The following is a 13,920-nucleotide window of genomic DNA, read 5'->3' as shown; positions in this document are numbered from 1 at the left end:
TACAAAGGACAGATTAGTTTTACAGTTGTGGTTCATTCTCACAAACCCATTGTGTTTTGTCACTTTTCAGTGAACCCTCCTGCCTACAACAACAGTTTTTCAATCGATGCAGACAGTGGAGTGCTGAAAGTAGATACTGAAGTTGACAGAGAAAAATGTCCTTATCTTATTGTTGGCCTCCAGGTAGTGATTATTTTGCAGCTCAATGTGTTAGTACCAAGTCTGAATTTCATCAGCTAACATCAGAATCTTATGTTGGTGTTAATAATATTCATGCTATTTTTTAACCATGGTAATGGTAAGGGGCAATTGCTATCAACATTCCATTATACAGGTCATTTAAAACACAGAATAAAGGGAAATTCACTTCAACAATGTGTGTAGTCATACCATATCATTGTACTAAGAAGAAACGGCTCGATGTTATCAGGATATGTAATTTACAGCTATAAATTCTGTTCTCTAGGCAGCTCAGCAGGACAATAATCTCAAAACAGCTGATGCAATAGTGCTGGTTACTATTGAAGATGTGAATGATAATTCTCCAGTACTGTCACAAGCAAACTACAATGTCTCAATTCCAGAAAACTCCCCAGATGGGATGGAAGTTCTTCAAGTAACAGCTGTTGACGAAGATGAGGTAAAATGATAGTATCATTGTGGTTGCTACAAATATTACACTTCTGAAATATATGATAAAATGCATTTTGCCTCATATAGGTATAGTGAACAGTGCTACAGATTTTTTTTCTGATTACCTAGATGTCATTAACCAAAACACACTGAATTTCACTGCTTTGAGGAGGAGGGTACGGCAGCCAAAGATTCAATTTTGGCTGTCTTTGAAACTTTTCCAGTTTGCAGAAGGTCTTGAACATGAAAATGCGGAAGTGCAAAAGGGACGCAAAGCTCTGAGCGGCCCTCTGCCTGGGTGATACATTTCTCCTGTGGTGCTTGCTCTTCTCCCTTTTTAATTTTAATTAAACTAGAAGGTTTAATGCTTTCCCACCTGAAAATTGAGAAGAAAATAGCCTAAGAGACTAGCTCAGTGACTGTCTTATTTAATAACAAGTATCATTACTGTTTGCAGGGAGGCTTCCAAGGAACGTTCATTCTTGCTCCGGCTGACAGTCCTTTCCAGCTAAGTGAAGCTGGGATCCTAACTGTGAGGAACTCCACTCTGTTAGACAGGGAGAAAATACCGTCTATCCACCTACAGGTATTAAAAATAAGCCTACTCCTTTCCAAAAGCAGACTGAGATAGACAGGTGATATCTGATCTGTCCTGGGAAGAGGCTGGCCAGATTCTGACTCTCACTGAATGGACTGGGAACGACTTACTTGAAGAATCAAATCCAGACTTTCGTGTTAGAGCTTTCTGGAAGAAAATACCCCTAAAGTGATGCTTTTTACTCAGCTTGTAAAAATATTCTGAGCTTCTTACTGTTTGTAGAATGTGCATTTGAACAAAACTGTGATTTTCCTGCATCATTTTTAAAGGTTGCTGCTAGAGATCATTTGCCACCTTACTTTGAGGTGCAGTCTGCAATCAATATATTGCTACTGGATGAAAATGACAACACCCCCACTTTTAGAGGCACACCATATCAAGAGGAGATTTTCATCAACATGACTGCAGGAATGTCCATTCTTCAGGTACTAGAAGTACTAAGTAAATGTGACATTTTTGTATGAGTTGAATGTATGCCCGAGTCCTTGCTTAGTCCCTTCACCTTGTGTACTGGTCCTTTTGAATAGGGGATCTTTTCTGTATTCCTTTGAATTCAGAAAATGATACAATTGTACAGATTTTTGAAAAGCTGCTGAAGCATTGTAGATGATTTTTAGATAAGGTATATTCTTCATAAAATGGTAAACCAGTTAACCAAGTAAACCGGGAAATCAAGACAAAAATGGCTTCAGGAACTTACCTGGGACATGTAGAGAGTCACTATCAAAACACTTGGCCAGGCACAGTGAGTTAATGGCCCCTGCTGTAATTTGTTGAATAATCTACTTCCACTCACTTTAGAATTAATATGAAACAGGCCTTCTGAGCCTGGTGGTGTCATTCACATGAACTTCATAGGGGCAAGATTTCACCCTCGCTGCTAAAGTGATACAATTTTGATGAAGCATGTGCATCAGAGGACAGACATTCTAACTTAGATTTAATCCAGGAATCATATAGGAAATAGAGAGTCAGTCAGTTAAAGGTATAGCAAAATATTGCTGTGGCTGTATTTGGCTGATTTTTATAAAAAATGCCAGGCCTATAATTGCTATATATACATATATATATACACATAGGCATACAGACATAGATATATGTATGTAGTTTATACATGAGTGTGTGTGTGTGTGTGTGTGTGTGTGTGTGTGTAGTTTTTATATATGTATATATGTAGTTTATTGTAAATAAAAATTTTTTAAAGGCATACACATCTTTAGTTATCTGCTACCTGAATGATTTTCTCTGCAGACTACACAGAAACAAGCGATTCTCTTTTACTTGATAACAGCACAATAGCATACAGTGAAATTATTTTTTCTCTCCAGGTTGCAGCTGATGATCCAGATGATGGCATAAATGGAGAGATAAGGTTTATCTTAGCAGGCGGCAATGAAGATGGATACTTTGAATTGAATACATCCACAGGACAAATCAGTTTAAAAACAGTGATCCCATTAGGAGTCAACCAGCTTAAGAACTTTGTCTTGTGGATAACAGCTACTGATGGTAAGACAAGATTTTAGTACAGGTCAACAAAGCTATCCTCTTTGAAAGTTTTTTTTTTTAACTTTAAGGAATGCTGTCAAAATAAACAGGCTGCCGTATTTCCCATGTATGTTTATCTGCTTTCACTTGTTGAAGGCAAGAAGACTGCTGCCTCATTCATCCAAAGTAATAGTTGCGTCTCTGATAAAGCTCCACTTCCTGCTGATGCTGTTATGTCAAATCTAAGTTGTATAACTTTCCAACTTCCTTTACCTTAATTATTGACTGGTCCTGCACAGGGTAGAATACTGATGTTCAGGCACACACGTAGGAATTTATAATTCAGTGATCATGCAATACTGGAGCCAGGAGTAAAATGAAAGTAAAAATGATGAGCAACTTTGTGCTTGCACATCCATGAGGGTATGAAAAAATTAAAATGGAAATGCCAAAGCCATTTTTTGGGTGACCAGCACAAATGTTGTTTCCTTTGATGAAAGTTTCTTTGCTTGTTTTAAAAAAACAACAGACAGCTCAGTGAACATTCGTGGTCTGAAAAAGGGCAGAGATAAATGTAACCTAGAAATGGTATCGCATTCCTGGTAGTATGACCATCCAAAATGTTTTTCAGCATTCTGATTTTTCCCTATCATCTGATTTGCTCAGTATGAGCTTTGTGTCTCTAAATCGTGGCCTTGTGGATAAAATGGGTACTGAGGGAGCACAGTTACAAAAGGAATGCACTAGCCCATCCTTTGGCTGTCTGCTGTGCCAAATAGATAGTATGTTCTTCATGTTCATGCAGGATATGTGTAACACCGAGCACATGAAGCTCTGGTCTTGGTTAAGACCTCCCAGCAGTACTAAAACAGTGGCAATAAGGATAATAAAATGTCTGTACTAGTGGAAAAGTGTAATTTTTAGGCAGAAGGTATTTTGTGGGTCTGCTGAGAGATTGTTTTCTTTTGCTTGCAGGTGGGCTGGTTCCAAGAAGTTCGTCAGTTCCCGTACACATCTTTGCAGTTGGAGATTCCAGACCTCAGTTTATTCGCAAAGTGTATAATGCATCTGTGGAAGAAGAGCTGGCCAGCCATGTTGAAGTAGCGAGAGTAAGTACAACTTTATTCTATCACCTGTATAGGACAAGTCAGCTAAAGGAAAAAATAAGTGCTCTAAATGTTTATATCCCCCTAAGTAGAATATGGATAACTAGGTGATGTGTTTTTCTTTCTGCATCTTGAGCTTCACCTGCATTGCATACAGATCATGCCACGCAGATGAAGCCTATCACACGCTGCGCCTTCTCTCTCTATTGCAGACCTTTAAACAGCATCTGCTACTGTTTAACATAAAAACACAGAACTGCTTGAGGAAGTAAACTTTTATGCTTAGTCCTTTGTTGACTTTGGACATTCCCCGAAGCCTGTAGTGGCCCCAACCCTAGGACAGACAGTATTTACTCATCTGTCGGTTATAAATCTAAAACTCTGTTACACGATATAGCTAGGAAATGGAAACTTAGAGCGTTAGAGACAGTTAGAGAACTGTCAAAAAGGCATTCTCTAAGAAGGCTCTGGAACTTACTTCCCATTTTGATCCAAAAATGCTCAGGAAAGCTGGCCACCAGAATGTGCTGTGAAAGCTCCTTCTCAGACACAGTTCTGAAGACAGAGGAAGGTCTGATACCAAAGCCGAAAGAATATAATGGGTTTTAGTACTTTGATTGCCTGAGTTAATTTTTTTTTCACTTTTTTAGTAAAGAAACGTGGAACCAAAGGCTGAAGTACAGTCTATTATTTTTATTATGTGTTATACATATTTACATTTCTGTATCAGTGATGTTCCGATAAGAGGCAGTCCTCTCAATTTGTGATTTTATATATATTGTGGCTTCATTCTCACTGCTTTTAATGAGTAAAATAATGTGTAAAGTGAGTTGGAACAGTTAAAACAATTATTTTTTTTAGGCAGTGAATTATTGGCTTGAATTTATTTGTGATATGCTATGTCTTACACAGGTAGAATTTGAGTCTTTAGATCCCCATATACCAGTAACATTTAAAGTACTGACAGAATCAGCTACATTTGACATCGATGTCAATGGAATCATCTGGACAAAAACCAAACTGGACTATGAGTCTCAGAGTAATTACACCCTAAATATTTCCTTGTCAGATGGGAATGCTACTGACTATGCTACCGTGTTTATCAGAGTTACAGATGTCAATGACAACAGTCCTGTGTTTGGTGTAACCAGCACTACCATTAATATTTTGGAGAATGCGCCAGTTGGAACTATTGTTATCAACGTGTCAGCTACTGATGTGGATGAGGGCTTTAATGGATTTGTGGTTTATACTCTGAAAGGTGGAGAGGGAAAAACAGATATTGACTCATCAGGATCAATTTTGCTGGAAAAGGAACTGGACAGAGAAGCACAAGAATTCTATAACTTAACTGTTATTGCCAGTGACCAAGGTCAACCCGTGCTCTCTACAGCACTCAATCTGACAGTCATCGTTGATGATGTGAATGACAATCCTCCAGTCTTCATATCAAGTAGATATGAAATGAGTGTCATTGAAGATGAAGTGCTTGGGAAGACACTACTGACAGTGTCTGCTACCGATTTGGATGCTGGGGCCAATGCTATGGTGAAGTACAGAATTGTCAGCCAGCGCCCTTCAACCTCCTTGCCTGTGTTTCTTGTCAATATGACCACGGGCCAGCTCAGCCTAAGCCAGCAACTGGATTATGAAACCGTAAAGCAATTTGAAGTAGAAGTGGAGGCATCAGATGGAGGGCAGCCAAGTCTCAGCACTACCACACTTGTTCTTCTCCATGTGCTAGACATCAATGATAACCCACCAGAATTTAATCAGGCAGCTTATGATGTATTTGTTTTTGAAAGCATACAAAAGGGTAGTCCTATCTACGCGTTCAGTATTACTGACAAGGACGAGGTAGGTACTAAATTAATCTTGTCTTACTTGTCAAGATGATATGATTTCCTCCATTAGCTTAATCTATAAAAAAGCATATTAGCAGATGGGCAAAGAAAGATTTTTAAATGCTTGGCAATAAATGCATTCTGGTTCACAGAAGCTTGATTCTAAGATGCCAGCAATAAAACCTCCTTTACCCAAGAAGGATTTAAGACTAAACTCCTTATTATTCCCAGTGACCCTCTGCAAAATAGTTTCCTGGCTAGAGAAATATATATGTAATGTGGGACAGAGAAAGTTATGTGTTTGTGTGCACATGCATATGAATATATATGTATGTCACGCCAGATAGATATTAGATTTTTTTAAAGCATTGTGTGCATAAAGCATGGCTTATTGTGTCAAAGTAATTAACACTGTTTTAATACAGCTTAATAATTCACTTCTGTCTGAGAACATTTGATAGTTTATTTCTGTAATACAGTCAACCTGCCCTTCGTATCACCTTGATCAGGGAGAAAGAAATTGTAAAGTTGATATAGTTTTTTTTCTTTAATAGAAAATGAAACAATTTTACTCTGCTTTGTACAAAGTTCTTTCTTTCTCTCCTTGCCTTATAAAGAAATTTTATATGTAGCCAGTGGGGAGCTGGTTTGGAGGAAAAGATTTCTGCTTTGCTGTAATATTCTTGCTCATGTCAGTTTTAAAGAAGCGTAAAAGCTTGTCCCAGTTCACACTGCACTAAGCTGTGTGTTGCTGCTCTCCGCGTTGTGGGGACTGGTCTCAGAGAGCTTTAGGGAAAGAAAAGGTAGGTCCCAGATAGGGGAGCCCACAGCGGCTTCCAAATGCCCAAGCTTTTGTTTACCTAAGACGTCCATTATTCCCGTAGCTCAGTTTGGAAAGCTTCATTTTTTCAATCTGGCACTTGTGCTTCAAGAATGAAGAGTCCTATAGAAACGTCTTAATGTAGATAATATTTTTTTTAATCTTAAATATTTGTCATCTTAATCGTAAATAAACTATGTTTTCTTTTTAGGCTGGCTTTTCTCAGGGACACTTTGTTCATAACAGTACTTTGTTTACTGTGGATATCCCTGGAGTACTTTCATTAAGGAATGACACAGAACTGGACAGGGAGACTGCATCTGGATTTACTTTACAAGTAAATTTGGGGGCAGATTTGCAGCTTTGACCCGTTTCTACTTTATTCCCCTCACCCCTTTTTTGCATCTTCATCAGCTAGCTGAAATGACAGTACAGTCAACTAATATTCCATTTCCATTTCTTGCTTTGGCAGGTATGGGCAGTTGATGCTGAAACGAACGGGCTTAATTCAAGCGCCTTGTTCCATATCACAGTCCTGGATGTCAATGATAATAACCCAGAGTTTCAGATGCTGCCGTACAGTTTTGCAGTCCTAGAGGGAGATTACATATTAGGTGCTCCTGCTGTCGTTGGACATGTAGCTGCTACGGATTTGGATGAAGGAGAGAATGCGCGAATTACATATTACGTATCAGCTGTGGATGGGGATAATCCGTATGCCATCCAACAGGTAAAGGTTTGGATATGCCGAAAACAATATCTAGATACTGTTTTTCTCCAGGTTACTTGGCAGAGTTATTCTCATCAGGTAGAAAGAATTGTCAGTAACCATTCTAGCATGCACGGAGGCAAAAATAACACTCAGACCCAGTCTGGAAATGCAAGTCCAGGACCAAAGGCTAAGTGATACTGGTCAGATGTTGCTTTGAATCCGAACTATATTTGTCTAAAGGAGAACAGAGGATTTCAATCCCTTATCTCTTTTGAGAACTCAGTGTACAAGAGTGGTACAAAATGATCAGTGCACTGAACTGTATTACCTTCTCTAGGATGGAACCATTTTGGTTAACGGCTATGTAGACCGAGAAACCAAAGAGAATTATGAGCTGCTGTTGGTGGCATCTGATAATGGAGTACCTCAGAGGCAGGTAACAGAGAGGATCACTTTATTCTTGTATCAACATCCTTTTATTCATAAATTTAAATGTGTATACATTTTCTTTCATGGTTTTCTCCTGTCATCCCTCCAGAATTTCACATATGTCAGCATTCAAGTATTAGATGTGAATGATAACCCTCCTCAATTTATGAAAACACAATACTCAGCCAGCGTACGTGTAGCAACGGCAAAAGAAGGAGTTTCTGTACTGTCGGTGTCTGCTACTGACCTTGATGTTGGGAACAATTCTGTTATTTCATACAGGTAAATTTCTGTGAGGTGAATAAGTATCTTTCGTTAAAGAAACAGAAGAGTATTTTTATTTCACAGAGGGACACAAGAAGATAAGACCTATTCATAGATATTTTACAAGTGCTGTCTTCAGTAATCATTTTTAAACTTAGGAAAAAGGAGTGCTATTTTTACTCAGTGTTTTAGAGCTCTACAATGCCAAGACGTGTTTGTAATTCTGAAATTTTGTATAACATGTTGGAGTTTCTGAGTAGAAAGCAGGATGATCTCAAAGAATGACTATCATTCTGTTCACACATCATGTACTTTCTAGGAGGGGGAGATCAGGAAATAGTAACTTCCATTATGAGCTATGCATAAAAAGTTAATTGAAGAAGGTTTTGGATGAGACTTGTATCGTGGAAAATACCATGGTATCCTGACATCAAAAGTATATAGATTGAGAAGGATAGTTGAATGAGTCAGAAAATTGTGAGTATTTAAATATAGTGTACTGAAAGAGATTATTTTTAGCTATGAGACGACGTTCTACTTTAAACATGTTATTTGTTCTTGTGAGCAAACCAGTTACCCTCAGGAGTGTGCAGAACACTAGGAATTAGCAGGATTGCCGTCTTCAAATGAACGTCACCTGCATTTCTTGGGTCGCTGAACTGTAAGCAGCTGAGAGTGTAGTACCTGCCTTCTGCTCATGGAAAATCAAACACTTGGGATATAATGGAAACTGAAGGCATGAATACTCTCTTTCCTCAGGATGAAAGACACGCTTGGAAATAAAAAGGCGGATGTGTTTAGGCTAATGACACAGCAATTAAAACATGCTGCTTAACCATTCTTTATAAATCGGCAAATACTACCTGTTGGGTGCTTGTTAGAGTAGTTTTAACAGTAAGTAGAGGGTACTTCCTATGTCATTGATATGAATGTTATACTGATTTCTCTCTAATACAGTTTCATGAACCATTCTGATGATTTCCATATAAATAACCATACTGGAGAAATCACTCTCAGCACTAATTTGGCCCATATTACAGCTGATGCAGTCATTACACTGATAGTTATTGCTGCTGACCATGGAGTTCCTCAGCTTACATCAAATGGTAAATGATGTCTTCTCAACTTTTTTTTCTTCCCACATAGTATCCAAATGCATTGGCAACTTCCATGGTTGCGTAACCTTTACAAGCATTGAAATTTTCGATAAATCCCACCACAGTGAAGTCAAACTGAATTATGGCTAGAATGCCTGTTACATTTCAGCAATGATGAACACTTATGTGGTTGTTTCTTTTTTTATTCTTTGATTTCCTCCCAGCTGATCATATTAATAAAGGACTTAGTTTAGTAATCCTGATTAGAAATATGATTTCTGTATTTACTGCTGTGGTATTCCTGGTACAAAAAACAGGACTTGGTGGTAATAGGCACTCTAAAAAGATGTGTTAAAATCATAGTGGTAAAGTGTGTTTCTCTTTCAATTTTTCTTAATTTTCTTAGAATTAGAACATTTAACCAAATTAACAAATGGCAAAGATCCCTCTGCACAAGTTTCTATTCTTTCAAAAAAATATTCAGTCACATGATATTTTCTATAACCATTCTTTCCATGTAATTTTAGGGGTTAGTTTTGATTGCTCATGAATAAAAGGCACACCTGATTTTCTTAAAATAGGGTGACTGGCCCTGATAGAATTTGCGCTTGTACGGTTTTATATATATCTTTCCCCTTTTGGTACAAAGCTATTTAGCTTAAGACTTCGCTTCTTTGGATCCCTAGGAAAAAGGAAGCTGAGAAGGATGTGAACTGAGGGCTGGAAAGCAGTTGCATATCCTTTTGATTTCAAATCGCTGATCCTTGCTCTGCTTCTATTCTATCAGAGCAACATCGCTGTAGTCAGTGAAGCTGGGTTATTCTGTGATGTTAGCTACGTATAAAAGTCATTGTGTTTTATGTGATACATATTATTCCTTATCACTGTTGATTTTTTCTTTTAATTCCTCTTTGCTACATGCCAGTTTTTGTCAATTTCTGTTAGTTCCTTAAAACTTAGAGAAATACAGCACAGGTCATGATTATTTTAAGAGTAATTGCACTATTTTTTATGTGTTTTCTCTCATTAGCCTCTGTTACTCTCTACTTGCTGGTAAATAACACTGACTTTGGACTGATTTTTGAGAGCTCCATCTATGAGTTCAGCATTCCAGAAGAGGAACCGATCAGGACTGCCGTTGGCTCTGTGAAGGCTCTGACTGGAAGCCAAGCTGTACAAGTAGTATATTCTCTGAAATCACATAGTGACAAGTTCTCTATTAGTGAGCAAGGAGACATTATGACTCTTGCCAGGCTAGACCGAGAAGAAGAAGACCTCTACAGCATCATTGTAGAAGCAGTTGATTCTGTGGTGCCACCCAATACAGCTGTTGCTTTGGTACATGACATTGCATTTTAAAATATTTTTTAAAAAGGAGTGTAATGTTAAGATATAAAAACAATACCCGAATAATAGTGTAATCTGTTATGCAAGCATGAGCATTTTGAGTATTTTGAGAGCTTATTTGCATTTAATTTCTGTTTTTTCTAAGGGGATGTTACCATCTTGAAATATTGTCAACGTCAAAAATTGTATCACATCCTGATAGAGTTGCTCTGTGAACAACCCATAATCGGAGAAACTGAACAACACTGAAACTGATTCTATGTGTAGTTCTCTCAAATGCATGAAGTAGATGAGCTAAAAAGCCCTGGATTATTAATTCTGCCCATCTCTCCTAGTTTATATAGTTTGGCTTACTTGTAGCAGTGAAGAGTAAAAAAAATCTGAGATGGAAGTTGTTTTGTATCCCCTTGGTTTTTTTGTCTGTAGTGTTCCATAGACCTAAATAACTGTTTCCGTAGCTCAAATATGTGTTTCTTTTCTCAATGCAGGTAACTGTCAGGCTGAATGACATCAATGACAATCCTCCAGTTTTCTCAACATTGATTCAGACTAAACTATCAGCTCGTGAGAATGAAAGCATGCTAGACTTGGGCATATTTTCTGCTACTGACCTGGATATAGGAGTTAATGCACTTTTAAGCTATTCTTTGCAAGATGATTTTGCTGGAATGTTCCATATTAATAGTTCCACTGGCAAGCTGATGACAATGCAATCCTTAGACAGAGAAATGACGGACAGTTATGAACTGAAAATAATAGTAAGTTGACAGATTTGATGTAAGTTTGCAAGATTCTCAACAGAGAGAGAGAAAGAGAGAGAGAGAATACTGAACCATCACAAGAAAATTCGTCTTAGTGAATTCCATTAGAATTCGTTCATGAGTTTTGACTGTTTTTAATGTGTTTTGTACCCAGAACTTTATTTTGCACCGTGTAAATTGTTATTAGTCAATAAATGACCCATGACATCATAAAGCCACACTCTACCTTACTGTGAGACCTGCAAAGAATTCCTGAGTCCGTTTTAGACTGCGCAGCTGCCATGCTGCCATATTTCTTTATTTGCTTTGCCAATCCAAATTGTTTGTCCCTTTCACTTAGTTTTTTCGCTTTTCAAAATGTGTATATTTAGACTGTTTAAAAATACGTGAAATGAATTTGGATATCCCTGTTAAAAATGTAAAAGCGTAGAGTTTCATCCCACTACATTTATTTTATAAGCATCTCTCTATTCTCGTTGATTCCATTGATTCTGTTGCTGTTAATCAGTTAAATTGATGTTTAAGCCTACAGATGACTGTTCCACTATGTACAAACGTACTTCAGGGAGATCTTTACTGCTGACTTAGATTACCTGACTGAATTATTTAACGCAGCAAGGAACTCACTGGAATTATTCAGAACTACGAGGAAGCATATTAAAAACTGAACAGTGTCTTCTGAAAATTCTAGAATTAATAAATGTAGGCACTTGTTAAGATTAATTAAGAATTGTGTATATGATCCTCTAGGTTAGGAATTTTCCAGGGCGGATGTTAGTGCAATGTAAACTACACTGAGAATTTACCACATGCTAGCTATCCTACACGACTTGCCTTGCAGACAGTTCAAGCCGTCAAAATGCGAGGGATTTACTTACTCTTTTAAAGGCCACATCACAGACAGGCATCTTCAGGTCATGGGTTTTATGCTGATTATTGCCGTGTCTGATCACACGGCACATATGATCTGGATCAGGCTTGCGCATTTCATTAATGGATCGTGAAATGAGCCAGAGCACATGATACGGTGATGATACCAGCTGCAAAAGACACGCGACACCAAATCAGGCACAGAGTTACAGCAGTGTAATTGGGTGATAACTAGTCCAGCAGAAAGTCTTCTGAGACTTTCAAAATGTTTGGAATAAAGTTGGGCTGGTAAAGTGAATTTGTATCAGCATAGTGCTGTATTTAAAGACACGTTTTTTTTCTTCACAGGTTACTGATTCTGGCAAACCGTCACAATCTGCAAGCTTGGTTTTAAGCATCACTGTAGAAGATGTGAATGACAACCCACCAGTGTTCCCCCAGAAATCGTACACTGTGGCTGTAAAAGAGAATGAGCCTCCACATGTGGTACGTGGCATTAAGAATAAGTAACCCTGTTCTTCTGCAGTTGTACTGCCTGTGTCAGCTTAGAAGTGGTACTAATCCATGATGACTGTGCAGTGGTGTATATGTTGTTTTGACTGTGGGGGGGTCTACAAAACCAGACAGTGCGTTATTTTTATATGACAGTGGAGTGTCCCTCACACCGAATGTTCCTAAAGCTCTCTTCATGTCCTTCTCCCTTCCTCTTCTGCCCTTAGCAGTGATGCCAAACCATGCAGATCCAGTTTGCAGAGGACCTACAGGCAGCATGTTGCTGCTCTACGCATTGTGCGTGTATCCAGGACTTCCTCACTCTTAAGATGTCCTGTCCTTCCCCCCGTATATCCGTTTCTGGCTCCATATCCACCTTGCAGATGTGAACTAGTGGTTCACAAGAATCAAAGAAAGAGGCGTAACCTAAGATATCTCCGTTACTTGCGCTGCTAGATGCTGCATCAGTATTCTAGCAATGCCATTAATGGACAGATGAGTAATTCAGGCAGTAATAGCATGTAGTTAAATACCAACCTTATGTGTCTGTTTTGCCACTCCCTTCGTTCTGCTCTAAACCCTTTTTTTCTTGTTTAGATTTTGAGTGCAACAGCCATGGATAAAGACATAGGGTACAATGCTATTATTCGTTACACTATAATTGGAGAGACTTCTTCATTTTATGTTGGAGAACTTTCTGGAAATATTACAACTGTTCAACCTCTGGACTATGAAAGTTGTGCCCAGCATACATTTATTCTGAAAGCTTTCAATCCTGCAGAACCATATTTACAGGACACAGCAAACATTACAGGTAGCTCTAGTTTACTAGAGAAAATTTACATTGGTTTCTCGTAGGGAATATTTCAGCATGTGTAGCTTTAAGGCACAAAGACAGACTTCAACAGTAATACAGTCTGCCAAAGTAAATTATTAGAATTGATGATATGACATCTTTAACTATTGCTAGATTATTTTTTCTCAAAAAAGGTTGTGGGTTTTTTGGTCAAAAATGACGATTTTTTTCCCACACACTGACATTACTTACTTCAATGCTTTCACAAATTTTTCTATAGCATTTTTAGAGTACCTTTTGACATTTTGATTGAAAAAATTTACAAAATCATCATTCAGCTGATCTACTGTAAAGCTACTTATTGATTGGTGAAAAAAATTGAATTTTTTTAAATGTTACAAAAATAAAGTTAAAATGACACTACCATCTTAGATTTTCTGCAAAAAGTAGGACTTTTTTCCAAACTCTGTAAAATAGAAAACAACACAAATGATGTTTGTGAAATTGTTGTCCTGTTTTTTTTTTTTTTTTTTTTGCCAGCCCTAGTTTTAATCAGTTTGACTGAAAGTGTTCATCACGTTACTTTTTGTTCTGCGTTACTTATGTTGCTGTAGGGCTCTGCTTCACTAATTGTGGGCCGTGACCCTACTGTGCCAGGTCATG

General features: G+C 37.9%; 1 protein-coding gene across 1 annotated transcript in view; it reads left to right on the top strand.

Moving 5' to 3' along the window:
• The window catches only part of LOC104143450 (protocadherin Fat 4), a 49,687-nt gene that overhangs the window by 15,397 nt on the left and 20,370 nt on the right, over positions 1-13,920 (top strand). The window contains exons 10-25 of the mRNA XM_009673949.2: positions 71-183; positions 467-640; positions 1,091-1,219; positions 1,501-1,656; positions 2,560-2,740; positions 3,695-3,828; positions 4,738-5,682; positions 6,701-6,826; positions 6,962-7,219; positions 7,539-7,637; positions 7,740-7,912; positions 8,852-9,000; positions 10,022-10,329; positions 10,827-11,096; positions 12,318-12,455; positions 13,059-13,275. Coding sequence (XP_009672244.2) covers positions 71-183; positions 467-640; positions 1,091-1,219; positions 1,501-1,656; positions 2,560-2,740; positions 3,695-3,828; positions 4,738-5,682; positions 6,701-6,826; positions 6,962-7,219; positions 7,539-7,637; positions 7,740-7,912; positions 8,852-9,000; positions 10,022-10,329; positions 10,827-11,096; positions 12,318-12,455; positions 13,059-13,275 — 3,570 coding nt within the window. The remainder of the gene's footprint in view (positions 1-70; positions 184-466; positions 641-1,090; positions 1,220-1,500; positions 1,657-2,559; positions 2,741-3,694; positions 3,829-4,737; positions 5,683-6,700; positions 6,827-6,961; positions 7,220-7,538; positions 7,638-7,739; positions 7,913-8,851; positions 9,001-10,021; positions 10,330-10,826; positions 11,097-12,317; positions 12,456-13,058; positions 13,276-13,920) is intronic.

Source organism: Struthio camelus, chromosome 3 (assembly GCF_040807025.1).
Source record: "Struthio camelus isolate bStrCam1 chromosome 3, bStrCam1.hap1, whole genome shotgun sequence".
In the NCBI taxonomy this organism is placed as follows: Eukaryota; Metazoa; Chordata; class Aves; order Struthioniformes; family Struthionidae; genus Struthio; species Struthio camelus.
The sequence above is the reverse complement of the archived record's forward strand: the minus strand, read 5'-3'. Positions and strand labels throughout refer to the sequence as shown.